This window comes from Nomascus leucogenys, chromosome 2, assembly GCF_006542625.1.
Source record: "Nomascus leucogenys isolate Asia chromosome 2, Asia_NLE_v1, whole genome shotgun sequence".
NCBI classification, from domain to species: domain Eukaryota; kingdom Metazoa; phylum Chordata; class Mammalia; order Primates; family Hylobatidae; genus Nomascus; species Nomascus leucogenys.
The window spans coordinates 43,688,919-43,705,328 of record NC_044382.1 but is presented as its reverse complement, the minus strand read 5'-3'; the positions used below and the strand labels follow the sequence as shown (position 1 = coordinate 43,705,328).

The 16,410-nt window shown below is 40.3% G+C and overlaps 1 protein-coding gene across 1 annotated transcript in view; it reads left to right on the top strand.

Moving 5' to 3' along the window:
• Positions 1–16,410, top strand: part of CATSPER3 (cation channel sperm associated 3) — a 45,886-nt gene that overhangs the window by 19,870 nt on the left and 9,606 nt on the right. The window contains exon 3 of the mRNA XM_003266402.2: positions 9,465–9,704. Within this exon, the coding sequence (XP_003266450.2) occupies positions 9,465–9,704 (240 nt within the window). The remainder of the gene's footprint in view (positions 1–9,464; positions 9,705–16,410) is intronic.

Below are 16,410 nucleotides of genomic sequence, written 5' to 3'. Positions count from 1 at the left end.
AGCAGTGCTCAGAGGGAAATTTACACCTATAAATGCTTAACATTAGAAAAGAAGAAAGGTCTCAAATCAGTAACCTAACTTTATGCCTTAAGGAACGAGAAAAAGAAGAGCAGATAAAGCTAGCAGAAGGAAGGAAATAACAAAATACTAGAACGAGATAAACAAAATAGAGGGTAGAGAAACATTAGAGAAAAGGAACAAAATCAAAAGTTGGTTCTTTAAAAAGATCAACAAATTGACACGCCTTTAGCTAGATTGACTAAGAAAATAAGACTCAAATTACTAATGTCAGAAATGAAATTTGGGATATTTCTACTGACCTTATAGAAGCAAAAAGGGTTATAGGAGAATACCATAAGCAATTATATGCCAACAAGTTAAATAATCTAGATGAAATGGACAGCACACAAATTGACTCAAGAAGAAGTAGAAAACTGACCCATCCCAACAGATGACAAAAGATTGGATCAGTAATGAAAAACCTCCCAACAAAGAAACTCTCAGGACCAGGTAGTTTCACATGTGAATTCCACCAGTCATTTAAGGAAAGATTAACACCAATTCTTCCCAAACTCTACCAAAAAATAGAAGAGGGAAGACTTCTGAGCTCATCCATGAGACCAGTACAAAACATCCTAAGAAAAGAAAACTATAGATAGATATTCTTTAAGAATATAGATACAAAAATTGTCATTAAGAGAGTAACAAACTGGAGCCAGAAGCATACTTAGCAGGATTATACACCACGATCAAGTGGGATTTATCTCAAGAAAGCAAGGGTGATTCAAAATACAAAAATCAATCAATGTAATACACCACTAGAATGAAGGAAAAAAATTAACCTCAGTTGATGTAGAAAAAGCATTTGATGAAATCCAGCATTCTTTCATTATATTAAAAAAATTAAACTACAAATAGAAAGGAAATTCCTTAACTTGATAAAGGGCATTTATGAAAAAACCCACAGTTAACTTCACACTTAATTGAGAAGGACGAAAAGTCTTCCCCCTAAAATTAGGAACAAGACTAATATGACTGCTTTCACCATGATTTAACATTGTACTGAAAGTTCTAGCCAGAGTCATCAGGCAAGAAAAAGAAAGAAAAGGCATCTAAATTGAAAAGAAAGACGTAAAGCTATGGACATGCCTCAGATATTGTGGATTAAGTTCCAGACCACCACAATAAAGTGAGTCACATGAATTTTTTTTGTTTCCTGGTACATGTAAAAGTTAAGTTTACATTATACTGTAGTCTGTTAAGTGTGCAATAGCATTAGATCTAAAAAAATGTATATACCTTAATTTAAAAATACTTTATTGCTAAAAAATGCCAACAATCATCTGAGCCTTCAGCAAGACATAATCTTTTTGCTGGTGGAGGGTCTTACCTTCATGCTGATGGCTGCTGACTGATCAGGATGATGGTTGCTGAAGGCTGGAGTGTCTGTGGCAATTTCTTAAAATAAGACAACAAGGAAGTTTGCCACATCAATTGACTCTTCCTTTCATGAAAGATTTTTCTATAGCGGGTAATGCTGTTTGTTAACATATTACCCACAGTAGAACTTCTTTCCAAGTTGAAGCCAATCCTCTCAAACCCTGCCACTGCTTTTATCAACGAAGTTTACGGAATATTCTAAATCCTTTGTTGTCATTTCAACAACTTTCACAGCATCTTCACCAGGCGTAGATTCCATCTCAAGAAACCAGTTTCTTTGCTCACCCATGAAAAGCAACTCCTCATCTCTTCAAGTTTTATCATGAGATTGCAGCAGTTTAGTCACATCTTCAAGCTCCACTTCTAATTCTAGTTCACTTGCTATTGCCACAACACATCTGCAATTACTTCCTCCAGTGATGTCTTGAACCCCTCAAAGTCATCTGCAAGGGTTGGAATCAACCTTTTCCAAATTCCTGTTCATGTTGATATTTTGATCTCTTCCTGTGAGTCCTGAATGTTCTTAATGGCACCTAGAATGGTGAATTCTTTCCAGAAGGTTTTCAATTTACTTTACCCAGACCCATCAGAAGAATCACTATGTCAGCTATAGCCTTATGAAATGTATTTCTTAAATAATAAGAGTTAAAAGTTGAAATGACTCCTTGATCAGAATGGATGTTTTATTAGCAGGCCTGAAAACAACTTCTTCATCTTTTTATACGTCTCCACCAGAACTCTTAGGTGACCAGGTGCATTGTCAATGGGCAGTGACATTTTGAAAGGAATCTTTTTTTCTGAGCAATAGGTCTCAACAGTGAGCTTAAAATATTCCATAAACCATGCTGTAAACTGATATGCTGTCATCCGGGCTTTGTTATTCCATTTCTAGAGCACAGGCAGAGTAGATTTAGCATCATTCTTAAGGGCTCTAGGATTTTTGGAATGGTAAATGAGCACTGGCTTCAACTTAAAGTCACCAGCTGCATTACCCACTAACAAGAGAGTCAGCCTGTCCTTTGAAGTTTTGAAGCCAGGCCTTATTTTTCCCCTGTAGCTATGAAAGTCTTAAATGGCTTCTTCTTCAGATATAAGGCTTTTTTGTCTACTTTGTCACATTGAAAATCTGTGGTTGAGTGTAGCCACTTTCATCAATTCTCTTAGCTAGATCTTCTGGATAAGGCGTTGCAGCTTCTCTGTCAGCACTTGTACTTTTATGTTGTGGAGATAAGTTATTTTCTCAAACCTCAAGAATCAACTCTGCTAGCTTTCAGCTTTTCTTCAGCAGCCTCCTTCTCTCTCTCAGACTTCAAACAATTGAAGACAGTTAGGGCCTTGCTCTGGATTAGGCCTTGGTTTTAAGGAATGTTGTGGCTGATTTGATCTGTACAGACCGTCAAAACTTTCTCCATATGAGCAATAGGGCTGTTTTGCTTTCTTATCATTTATGTGTTTACTGGAATAACTTTTAATTTTCTTCAAGAACTTTTCCTTTCTATTCCCAACTTGGCTAACTTTTCGGTGCAAGAGGTCTAGGTTTTCAACATGCTTTCCTCACTAAGCTTAATTATTTCTAGCTTTTGATTTGAAGTGAGAGACTTGCGACTCTTCATTTCACTTGAACACTTAGAGATCATTGTAGGGTTATTACCTGACCTAACTTCAATACTGTTATGTCTCAAGGGATAAGGAGGCCCCAGGAGAGGGAGGGAGATGGAGGAATGGCTGGTCAGTGGAGCAGTCCGAACATGCACCTTCATTGAGTTTGCTGTCTTATATGGATCCAGTTTATGCCATCCCAAGCAATTAAAATAGTGCAAACCCCGAAAATCTGAGACAGGGCTCAGCAAATTTAGAAAGTTTATTTTGCCAGGGTTGAGGATGCATGACTGACACAGCCTCAGGAGGTCCTGATGACTTGTGCCCAAGGTGGTCAGAACACAGTTTGGTTTTATACGTTTTAGGGAGACATGAGACATCATTCAACATATGTAAGATGAACATTGGCTCGGTCTGGAAAGGCGGGACAGCTCAAGCAGGGAGGGCTTCCAGGTCCTAGGTAGATAAGAGACAAATGGTTGCATTCTTTTGAGTTACTAATTAGCCTCTCCAAAGGTGGCTATCAGATATGCATTTATCTCAGTGAGCAGAGGGGTGACTTTGAATAGAATGAGAGGTAGGTTTGCCCTAAGCAGTTCCCAGCTTGACTTCTCCCTTTAGCTTAGTAATTTCAGTACCCAAGATATTTTCCTTTCACAGTAGTAACATCAAAGATCACTGATCACAGATCACCGTAACAGATATAATAATAATGAAAAAGTTGGAAATATTGTGAGAATTACCAAAATATGACACAGAAACATAAAATAAGCACATGCTGTTGGAAAAATGACACCAATAGACTTTCTTGATGTAGGGTTGCCACAAAAGTTAAATTTGTGAAAAACCTGCAGGATCTGCACAGTGCAATAAAGTGAAGTGCAATAAAACAAGGGATGCCTGTATCTCTATTTGCAGATGACTTGATCTTACATGTAGGAAATCCTAAAAGAATCCATATACTCACGTATACACAAGAGGTATTAAACAAATTCAGCAAAGTTGCAAGATACAAGATTAACAACAAAATCAATTATATTTCTCTTTTTCTCTGTACTGTATTAGCTGAAAAAAATCGATTGTATTTCTATGCACTATCAATTAACAATCTGAAAAAGAAATTAAGAAAATTATCTTTACAAGAGCATCCAAAAGAATAAAATACCTAGGAAAAAATTTAAGGTCATGAGAGGTGAGTACTGAAAACTACAAAACATTGCTGAAAGAAATTAAAGAAGACTTGAATAAATGAAAAGACATCCTGTGTTCATGGAAAAGAAGATTTAATCTTGTTAAAATGGCAATACTTTTCAAAGCAATCTACAGATACAATGCAATTTCTGTCAAAATTCCAATAGTGTTTTTTATTGCTACAGAAATGGAAAAGGAGATCTTCAAATTCATATGAGGATATGTAAAAGGCCCCAAATAGCTAAAACAATATTGAAAACGAGGAACAAGGTTGGAGGACTTGCACTTTCTGACTTCAAAACTTACTACAAAGATATAGTAATCAAAACAGCATGGTACTAGCAATAGGATAGACATATAGACCAAGGGAATAGAACTGAGAATCTAGAAATAAATTCAAATATCTATGGTCAATTGATTTTTTGATAATGGGGTCAAGACCATTCAATGGGGAAAGAGTAGTAGTCTCTTCAACAAATAGTATTTGGACAACTTGGTATTCACATGCAAAAGACTGAAGTTTGACACCTACCTCACACCGTGCACAAAAACAAACTCAAAATGAATCAACAACCTAAATATAAGAACTAAAACTTTTAGAAGAAAACATAGGGGTAAATCTTCATGACCTTGGATTTGGTAATGGATTCTTACACATCACATTAAAAGTACAGACAACAAAAGAAAAAGCAGACAAATTGGACTTCATTAAATTAAAACATTCATGCATCTAAGGACACTATCAAGAAGGTGAAAAGAGGCTGAGTATGGTGGTTCATGCCTGTAGTTTCAGCACTTTGAGAGGCTGAGATGGGAGGATTGCTTGAGCCCAGTTTGAGTTTGGACCAACCTGATGGAACCCTGTCTACAAAAAATACAAAAATTAGCCAGGTGTGGTGGCATGTGCCTATGGTCCCAGTTACTTGGGAGGCTGAAGTGTGAGGATCGCTTGAGCCTGGGAGGTTGAGGCTGCAGCGAGCCATGGTCATGCCACTACACTCCAGCCTGGGTGACAGAGCAAGACCCTGTTTTGAAAAAAACAAAGTGAAAAGACAATCCATAGAATGAGAGAAAATATTTGAAAATTATATATCTGATAAAGAATTGCTATCTAGAATATATAAAGAACTTCTACAACTCAACAACAGCATCAACAAAACAAGCAACCCAATCTAAAAATGGGCAAAAGACTTACATAGACATTTCTCCAAAGTAGATGCTACAAATGGCCAATAAGCACATGAAAAGATGTTTGACATCACTAGTCATTAGGGAAATGCAAATGAAAACCACAATGAGATACAATTTCACACCTATTAGAATAGTTATTATTAAAAAACAACAAAAAATGGGGCTGGGTGCAGTGGCTCATGCCTGTAATCCTAGCACTTTGGGAGGCCGAGGCGGGTGGATCAGTTGAGATCAGGAGTTCGAGACCAGCTTGGCCAATATGGTGAAACCTCATTTCTACTGAAAATACAAAAATTAGCCAGGTGCGGTGGTGGGTGCCAGTAATCCTAGCTACTCGGGAGGCTGAGGCAGGAGAATTGCTTGAACCTGGGAGGCAGAGGTTGCAGTGAGAAGATCATGCCACTGCACTCCAGCCTGGGCGACAGAGCAAGACTCCGTCTCAAAAAACAAACAAACAACAACAACAAATGGACACTAACAAGTGTTGGTGAAGACGTAGAGAAATTAGAACTGTTCTGCATTGCTTATGGGAGTGTAACAATGGTACAACTACTGTGGAAAACGGTTTGGCAGTTCCTCAGAAAGTTAAACACAGTATTCCATGATCTAGCAATTCCACTTCTGGGTATATACCCAAAAGATTGGAAAGTGGGGACTCAAACAGATACTTGTATTGTGCATACGTGTTCATAGCCGCATTATTCACAATAGACAAAAGGTGGAAGCAGCCTAAATGCCCATCAACAGATGAATAGATAAACAAAATATGGTAGATGCATACAATGCTGTATTATTCATCTTTAAAAAGGAATAGAATTCTATTTTTAAATCAGAAACCAACACATGCTAGAAATAGAATTCTGCATTCTATTCCACATGCTACAACGTGGAATGAACTTTGGAAACATTCCATGAAGTGAAATAAGCCAGACACAAAGGGACAAATATTGTATGGTTTCACCCATATGAGATACCTAGAATAGGCAAATTCATACCATCAGAGAGTAGACTAGAGATTACCTAGGGTTGTGGGGAGAGGGGAATGAGAACTTACTGTTTATTGGGTACAGAGTTTCCATTTGGGATGATGAAATCCTTCTGGAAATGGTAGTGATAGTTGTACAATATTGTGAATGTGCTTAGTGCCACTGAATTGTACACCTTAAAATGGTTAAAAATGATAGTATCAACAAAATAGTTAAAAAGAAAGTATCAACAAAGCCAAAAGTTAGATCTCAGAAAATAATTATAAAATAAAGAACTTTCTTCATGAGACGATCAAGATAAATAGAAGCCCTAAATTAGGAATTAAAAAGGGAAGTACAGATACAGTAGATATCAAAAGTCTAACAATTTTATGCCAAAAAATTTGAAAACCTAGCTGAAATAGATAATTTTCTTAAAAAAATTTTATAAAACTGATTCTCAATAAGCAAAAACCTGAAATAAACATTATATATCCTTTAATGGCTATAAAGCATTGTCTTGGTTTAAAATTTCTACTACCCAAAACAAACTAACCTGGACTATATGGTTTACCTGCATGGAAGATATAATTATAAACATATAAAACTGTCCAGGCGCAGTGGCTCACACCTGTAATCCCAGCACTTTGGGAGGCCGACGCGGGCAGATCACTTGAGATCAGGAGTTCGAGATCAGCCTGGCCAACGTGGTGAAACTCCATCTCTACTAAAAATACAAAAATTAGCCAGGCGTGGTGGCAGGCACCTGTAATCCCAGCTACCTGGGAAGCTGAGGCAGGAAAATCGCATGAACCTGGGAGGCGGAGGTTGCAGTGAGCTAAGATTGTGCCACTGTACTCCAGCCTGGGTGACAGAGTGAGACTCTGTCTCAAAAAAAACTATAAAAAAGGTGAAAAGTCAATGTGATAAGTCGGTGTGGGAGAAGATATTTGTAACATATAACAGGCAAAGCATTAGGATTCAAAATGTATAAAAGATGTCTTCCTGATCAATAAGAAAAAGACAAAACAATCCAGCAGAAAATTTGGCAAAAGATTAGAAACAGGCAATTCATAATTTAAACATATAAAAATGCCCAACTTTATTAATAGAGAAATGAAAATTTAAAAATAGGATACTATTTCATATTTGTCAGATTGATGAAGTCTGATAGTCAAAGTGTTAGCAAAGATGCAGAACAAGAGGAACATTGCTGATATTAAAGTAGATTGGTTTAATAACTTCAGAAAACAATTTGCCAATATATAGTGAAGTTAAGATGTTCATATCCTACAACGTAGTAATTCCACTCCTAGGCATATATCTGAGAGATACTTTAGACATGTGTACAATAAAACATACAAGAATCGTTTTGAGATATCTGAAAAATGTAAATTAGTTCATATCACTTCCTTCCTCAAAATCCTCCAAGGCTGAGATTAAAATTCAAAGTCCTCACCAGGCCTACAAGGCACGACAGTTTGCTCGTCTAACCACCTTTCCTGCTCTGCTCTCCCTCTTTCTGTTCTAGCCATGCTGACTTTGCTGTTCCTTGAACAGCCTCTTTTTCTCCCTAGCGCTCTTGGACTCACCATTTCTTCACTTCCTCAAAGTGTTCCCCCAGTTTTTATTTTGTCTCAATTCCTGGCTTCAGCGAGACCTCTGTTGAAGACCTTTTCTTTTCCTCCCTCCCTACCTCCCTCCCTTCCTTCCTTTCTTCCTTCCTCCCTGCCTCCTTTCTTTCCTTCTTCCCTCCCTTCCTTCATCCCTTTCTCTCTCTTTTTCCTTCCTTCCTTCCTTCCTTCCTTCCTTCCTTCCTTCCTTCCTTCCTTCCTTCCTTCCTTCCTTCCAATACATATTAGATGTACATATTTTGGGCTACTTGATACATTAATATAATCAAATCAGGATAATTGCCTTAAATATTTATCTTTTTCTTGTGCTAGGAACATTTGAATTATTCTCTTCTAGTTATCTTGAAATGCACAATAGATTGATGTTAACTATAGTCACTTCACTGATCTATTGAACATTAGGTGTTATTTCTTCTCAGTGTGTATTTGTAACCATTAACCAACCTTTCTTCATCCCCTGCGCTTCCTGGCCTCTGGTAACCACCAGTCTACTCTCTATCTTCATGAGATCCACTTTTTTAGCTCCCACGTATGAGTGAGAACATGTGATATTTGTCCTTCTGTGTTTGGTTGCTTCCATCTTTTCTAAAATAGCTGCTAGGACTTCCTCTTCTCCTCCAACCTGTCAAGTCCGTTTATCTCCTTTGGCTGGTTTATTTTCTTTCCTGCCTGACATCATATGCTATATACATTTGTTCCAGCATTTATTTCTGTCTCTCCTACTAGACTGTAAGCTTCCCAGGGGCTGGACATTTTCTGTCTTACTCATTGTTGCATTTCCCAGTGCCTAAAATGATGTTTGCTTGGTACAGGGTGGGTGCTCCGTCACAGCTCTTCCAGTGAATGAATGGATTTACATGATAGTCAAGATAAGTCAATTTTGATGGCAAGGAAACACTTAGATGACACAAAGAGTACTTCCTGGTAAAAACAAAGCCATTAGAGTTGTAGATGCATGAAAAGAATTTGAAGAAGATTGGTTCATAAAGTGTAAAAGAATATTCTTCAGAAACAGATTAAATATGTATGATTAAGTTAATAGATTAAGCATAAGTAGATGTCTGAGTATTTCATCTATATTCCTAAAAGTTTGTATATTCGTGTTGGTCAGAAAACTCTTGGGACCTTCCCTTGGGAAACCTTATATTCAGGTTGAGTTGCAGTATGCTAGAGCCTATACAGTCATTCTGTCTGCCAGGCAGTCATTCCCAAGTACCCAGGGTCAGATCCCGCCCCAGGTGTAGGGCCACGGGGTAGGGAGGACAAAGAAGGGGAAGGGAATCAGGCACACTGAGCGTCCACTGTGTGCCAGGAACTCTGCTTGGGTTTCTCTCTCACGTGGGTGACTTAGGAGCACCCCTTCCAGGGCTCAGGCAGGGAGCAGGCCAGAGCTCTAGGGCTGTGCAGCTCGGTCTGACCTCTCCAACCCTTGCTACCCCTGTAGTTCTCGGAGATCTTCTTTGTGTCCATCTGCACATCTGAGTTGTTCATGAAGGTCTATGTGGACCCCATCAATTACTGGAAGAACGGCTACAACCTGCTGGATGTGATCATTATCATCATTATGTTTTTGCCCTATGCCCTCCGCCAGCTCATGGGCAAACAGTTCATTTACCTGTGTATTGCTGATGGCCTGCAGTCCCTGCGCATCCTCAAGCTTATTGGCTATAGCTGGGGCATACGGGTGAGTGCACTGGGGGTGTCATGGTGCTGGGAGGGCAGGCCGTAGGCCCATTTGCCCCCAAGACCCTAAGGACATGATGACTCTACTACCATCTTCCAGTTGTTGAGTCCAATGTGTGTGGCAGGTTGATCTTTACCAATATTATCTCATTTAATCTTTTTTTTTTTTTTAATCTTAAAACAATTCTAAGAATGGTATTATTAGCTCCATTTTACAGATGAAGAAATTGAGGCCCAAGGTCACCCAGCGGTGAAATGTCAGAGCTGAGATTTGAAAGGCGTGTCTGACTCCAGAGGCCACGAATGAACTTTTCCTCTCTCTTATGCTGCGAAGTGCCTGATTTTCTTATGCTACATATCCTTTGAACTACATGCCCAGGACGCCTTGACTTTTTGGTGGCCCAGGCCACTAGCTGCTTTCCCCAGACAGCTGAGAGTCTGCTGTCTTGCTGGAAATAGTCTCTGTGCTTCGTTAAGGTGGCTCTGGAAGCGCTACTCCTGCTAAGTCATTCTGGGTTGCTGAAAACCATGACCAACACTCCCTTGACTCAGAGGCTTCAGAAAGAACCTCAGGGCTGCCCCCCTGCCTTGAATCGTGCCCTTAGGCACTTGTCCTGTGCACAGTAGGTTCACCTAGCTCTGCACCCAGTGTCCATGCTTCTCCAGGCGGGGGCTGGTCTGGGTTCCAGTGTTCAGTCGGGGTGTGTCGACCTGTCCTGCCGGGGGCTGCCCCTGGCCTGGGCTTGGGTGGCTGGCCGTCTAGGGCCTGGCCCCACACTCTGGGAGCCCCAGGCCTAGGTAGAAAAGAGAAGGGGAGCGTTAGAGGTCTCCCCTGCTGCATACACACCTTTGTTTGTTTCTTGCTCTCATGTAAACAAGCGCCTGCCTGTGTGTGTCCTCTCTCAAACAGCGCAGTCCAGCCCTCCCTCTCCTCTTCATGGCGAACCTTCTGGGGAAAGGTTTCTGTACTTCCAGTCCCACTTCCCTGTCCATCATTTATGCCCTAGCTGTTTTCCCTGCACTCCAGAATATCTAGCCTCTCTGAGGTTGCCAGCAACCTCCTTGTCTCCAAATCCAGTGGCCAGTTCCCTTGGCATCCTTGTCACTGCTTTCTCTTGGTTTTCCTCCAGCCTGACTTGTCAGGAGCGTTTATCCTTTGCCTGGCTCATACACGCTGTTTTCTCGGGATGGTACCTGAGTTCTCCTCCTCTGCTCCCTCTGCATGTTCTCTCTGGGTGATCTTTTCCACTTTCCAGGACCCTCCACCTGCCTACCCCTCTGTCTTTGACCTTTAGAGCCAACTGCCCCCTGGGCATCTCACAGGCTTCTCAAATTTGATGTGCCTAACTGAAGTTGTTACTCACCCCCATCCCCAACCTCAAATCCCAAACCCTGGCTTCTCCTCCAGTATTTCTTTTTTTTTTAAATTATACTTTAAGTTCTAGGGTACATGTGCACAACGTGCAGGTTTGTTACAAATGTATACACGTGCCATGTTGGTGTGCTGCACCCATTAACTTGTCATTTACGTTAGATATATCTCCTAATACTATCCCCCCCTCCCCCACCCCACGACAGGCCCCAGTGTGTGATGTTCCCCTTCCTGTATCCATGTGTTCTCATTGTTCAATTCCCACCTATGAGTGAGAACATGCAGTGTTTGGTTTTCTGTCCTTGTGATAGTTTGCTGAGAATGATGGTTTCCAGCTTCATCCATGTCCCTACAAAGGACATGAACTCATCCTTTTTTATGGCTGCATAGTATTCCATGGTGTATATGTGCTACATTTTCTTAATCCAGTCTATCATTGATGGGCATTCGGGTTGGTTCCAAGTCTTTACTAATGTGAATAGTGCTGCAATAAACATACGTGTGCATGTGTCTTTATAGCAGCATGATTTATAATCCTTTGGGTATATACCCAGTAATGGGATGGCTGGGTCAAATGGTATTTCTAGTCCTAGATCCTTGAGGAATCGCCACACTGTCTTCCACAATGGTTGAACTAGTTTACAGTCCCACCAACAGTGTAAAAGTGTTCCTATTTCTCCACATCCTCTCCAGCACCTGTTTTTTCCTGACTTTTTAATGATCGCCATTCTAACTGGTGTGAGATGGTATCTTATTATGGTTTTGATTTGCATTTCTGTGATGGCCAGTGATGATGGGCATTTTTTCATGTATCTGTTGGCTGCATAAATGTCTTCTTTTGAGAGTGTCTGTTCATATCCTTTGCCCACTTTTTGATGGGGTTGTTTGATTTTTTCTTGTAAATTTAAGTTCTTTGTAGATTCTGGATATTAGCCCTTTGTCAGATGGGTAGATTGCAAAAATTTTCTCCCATTCTGTAGGTTGCCTGTTCACTCTGATTGTAGTTTCTTTTGCTGTGCAGAAGCTCTTTAGTTGAATTAGATCCCATTTGTCAATTTTGGCTTTTGTTGCCATTGCTTTTGGTGTTTTAGACATGAAGTCCTTGCCCATGCCTATGTCCTGAATGGTATTGCCTAGGTTTTCTTCTAGGGTTTTTATGGTTTTAGGTCTAACATGTAAGTCTTTAATCCATCTTGAATTAATTTTTGTATAAGGTGTAAGGAAGGGATCCAGTTTCAGCTTTCTACATATGGCTAGCCAGTTTTCCCAGCACCATTTATTGAATAGGGAATCCTTTCCCCATTGCTTGTTTTTGTCAGGTTTGTCAAAGATCAGATGGTTGTAGTTGTGTGGTATTATTTCTGAGGGCTCTGTTCTGTTCCATTGGTCTATATCTCTGTTTTGGTACCAGTACCATGCTGGTTTGGTTACTGTAGCCTTGTAGTATAGTTTGAAGTCAGGTAGCATGATGCCTCCAGCTTTGTTCTTTTGGCTTAGGATTGTCTTGGCAATGTGGGCTCTTTTTTGGTTCCATATGAACTTTAAAGTAGTTTTTTCCAATTCTGTGAAGAAAGTCATTGGTAGCTTGATGGGGATGGCATTGAATCTGTAAATTACCTTGGGCAGTATGGCCATTTTCACTATATTGATTCTTCCTATCCATGAGCGTGGAACATTCTTCCATTTGTTTGTATCCTCTTTTATTTCATTGAGCAGTGGTTTGTAGTTCTCCTTGAAGAGGTCCTTCACATCCCTTGTAAGTTGGATTTCTAGGTATTTTATTCTCTTTGAAGCAATTGTGAATGGGAGTTCACTCATAATTTGGCTCTCTGTGTGTTATTGGTGTATAGGAATGCTTGTGATTTTTGCACATTGATTTTGTCTCCTGAGACTTTGCTGAAGTTGCTTATCAGCTCAAGGAGATTTGGGGCTGAGATGATGGGGTTTTCTAAATATACAATCATGTCATCTGCAAACAGGGACAATTTGACTTCCTCTTTTCCTAATTGAATACCCTTTTATTTCTTTCTCCTGTCTGATTGCCCTGGCCAGAACTTCCAACACTATGTTGAATAGGAGTGGTGAGAGAGGGCATCCCTGTCTTGTGCCAGTTTTCAAAGGGAATGCTTCCAGTTTTTGTGCATTCAGTATGATACTGGCTGTGGATTTGTCATAAATAGCTCTTATTATTTTGAGATACGTCCCATCAATACCTAATTTACTGAGTTTTTAGCATGAAGGGCTGTTGAATTTTGTCGAAAGCCTTTTCTGCATCTATTGAGACAATCATGTGGTTTTTGTCTTTGGTTCTGTTTATATGATGGATTACGTTTATTGATTTGCATATGTTGAACCAGCCTTGCATCCTAGGGATGCAGCCCACTTGATCATGGTGGATAAGCTTTTTGATGTGCTGCTGGATTCGGTTTGCCAGTATTTTATTGAGGATTTTTGCATTGATGTTCATCAGGGATATTGGCCTAAAATTCTCTTTTTTTGTTGTGTCTTTGCCAGGCTTTGGTATCAGGATGATGCTGGCCTCGTAAAATGAGTTAGGGAGGATTCCCTCTTTTTCTATCAATTGGAATAGTTTCAGAAGGAACGGTACCAGCTCCTCCTTGTACCTCTGGTAGAATTTGGCTGTGAATCCATCTGGTCCTGGAGTTTTTTTGGTTGGTAAGCTATTGATTATTGCCTCAATTTCAGAGCCTGTTATTGGTCTATTCGGGGATTCAACTTCTTCCTGATTTAGTCTTGGGAGGGTGTATGTGTCCAGGAATTTATCCATTTCTTCTAGATTTTCTAGTTTATTTGCATAGGGGTGTTTATAGTATTCTCTGATGGTAGTTTGTATTTCTGTGGAATTGGTGGTGATAACCCCTTTGTCATTTTTTATTGCATCTATTTGATTCTTCTCTCTTTTCTTCTTTATTAGTCTTGCTAGTGGTCTATCAATTTTGTTGATGTTTTCAAAAAACCAGCTCCTGGATTCATTGATTTTTTTGAAGGGTTTTTTTTTGTCTATCTCCTTCAGTTCTGCTCTGATCTTACTTATTTCTTGCCTTCTGCTAGCTTTTGAATGTGTTTGCTCTTGCTTCTCTAGTTCTTTTAATTGTGATGTTAGGGTGTCAATTTTAGATCTTTCCTGCTTTCTCTTGTGGGCATTTAGAGCTATAAATTTCCCTGTATACACTGCTTTAAATGTGTCCCAGAGATTCTGGTATGTTGTGTCTTTGTTCTCCTTGGTTTCAAAGAACATCTTTATTTCTGCCTTCATTTCATTATGTACCCAGTAGTCATTCAGGAGCAGGTTGTTCAGTTTCCATGTAGTTGAGCAGTTTTGAGTGAGTTTCTTTTTTTTTTTTTTTTTTTACTTGTGAGGTCTCCCATAATCTTGCTCTAGATTACTTCTAGCCTGTCTTCCAGCATCTAGGATGTAACACTATGTGCCAAACATAGCAAACCACGTGTAGTAATCTGAATGTCCTTATGTGCATCATGTTCTCAGTTTATGCATCCCCTCTGTCTAGAATACCTACCCTGTCATTTTTCTTTTATTTATTTATTTATTTATTTTTTTTTTTATTAATTTTTTTTGCACACAAAAACAATAAACATTTTCTAAAAATACATACAAACAAAAAGATGCGTATCAAACATATTAGGAAGGTTGCACATGGGAAGACGGGGAATAGAAATGGGGAGTGGGAATCAAAATAAATGAGAGAGGGACTTTATATGGATCAGTGATAATAACTCAATCCTCTATTTGACAAAGAAGAGGGAGAAGGAAGAGGAAGAAAAAGAAAGTGGGATAAAGGATCAGAAAGGGAGGAAAATAGAAAAAATTAGAGTATGACTCCGGGGTAGACCTGTTTTGTTGTCACTGAGTTGGTTGGTTGGTTTGTCTGTTGTATTTTTCATGTTTCGCCAAGTTGGCCAGACTGGTCTCGAACTCCTAGCCCGAAGTGATCAACCCGCCTCGCCCCCCCGAGTGCCAGGACCACAGGCGTGAGCCACCACGTCCAGCCCCCACATTGCTTCTGGCCTCCATGGTAGACCTCCCAGACGGAGCAGCCGGGCAGAGGCGCTCCTCACTTCTTCCCAGACACGGGGCGGCCGGGCAGAGGCGCTCCTCACTTCCCGGACGGGGCGGCCGGGCAGAGACGCTCCTCACTTCTTCCCAGACGATGGGTGGCCGGGCAGAGTGAGTTTCTTAATCTTGAGTTCTAGTTTGATTGCACTGTGGTCTGAGAGACAGTTTGTTATAATTTCTCTTCTTTTACATTTGCTGAGGAGTGCTTTACTTCCAACTATGTGGTCACTTTTGGAATAAGTGCAATGTGGTGCTGAGAAGAATGTATATTCTGTTGATTTCGGGTGAAGAGTTCTGTAGATGTCTATTAGGTCCGCTTGGTGCCGAGCTGAGTTCAATTCCTGGATATCCTTGTTAACTTTCTGTCTTGTTGATCTGTCTAATGTTGACAGTGGGGTGTTAAAGTCTCCCATTATTATTGTGTGGGAGTCTAAGTCTCCTTGTAGGTCTCTTACGGACTTGCTTTATGAATGTGGGTGCTCCTGTATTGGGTGCATATATATTTAGGATAGTTAGCTCTTCTTGTTGAATTGATCCCTTTACCATTATGTAATGGCCTTCTTTGTCTCTTTTGATCTTTGTTGGTTTAAAGTCTGTTTTATCAGAGACTAGGATTGCAACCCCTGCCTTTTTTTGTTTTCCATTTGCTTGGTAGATCTTCCTCCATCCCTTTATTTTGAGCCTATGTGTGTCTCTGCATGTGAGATGGGTCTCCTGAATACAGCACACTGATGGGTCTTGACTGTTTATCCAATTTGCCAGTTTGTGTCTTTTAATTGGAGCATTTAGCGCATTTACATTTAAGGTTAATATTGTTATGTGTGAATTTGATCCTGTCATTATGATGTTAGCTGGTTATTTTGCTCGTTAGTTGATGCAATTGCTTCCTAGCCTTGATGGTCTTTACAATTTGGCATGTTTTTTGTTTTGTTTTGTTTTTGAGAAGGAGTCTCGCCCTTTCACCCAGGCTGGAGTGCAGTGGCGCGATCTCGGCTCACTGCAGGCTCCACCCCCCGGGGTTCACGCTATTCTCCTGCTTCAGCCTCCCACGTAGCTGAGACTACAGGCACCCGCCACCTCACCCAGCTAATTTTTTGTATTTTTAGTAGAGACGGGGTTTCACCATGTTAGCCAGCATGGTCTCGATCTCCTGACCTCGTGATCCGCCCACCTCGGCCTCCCAAAGTGCTGGGATTACAGGCGTGAGCCACCGCGCCCGGCCTAATTTGGCATGTTTTT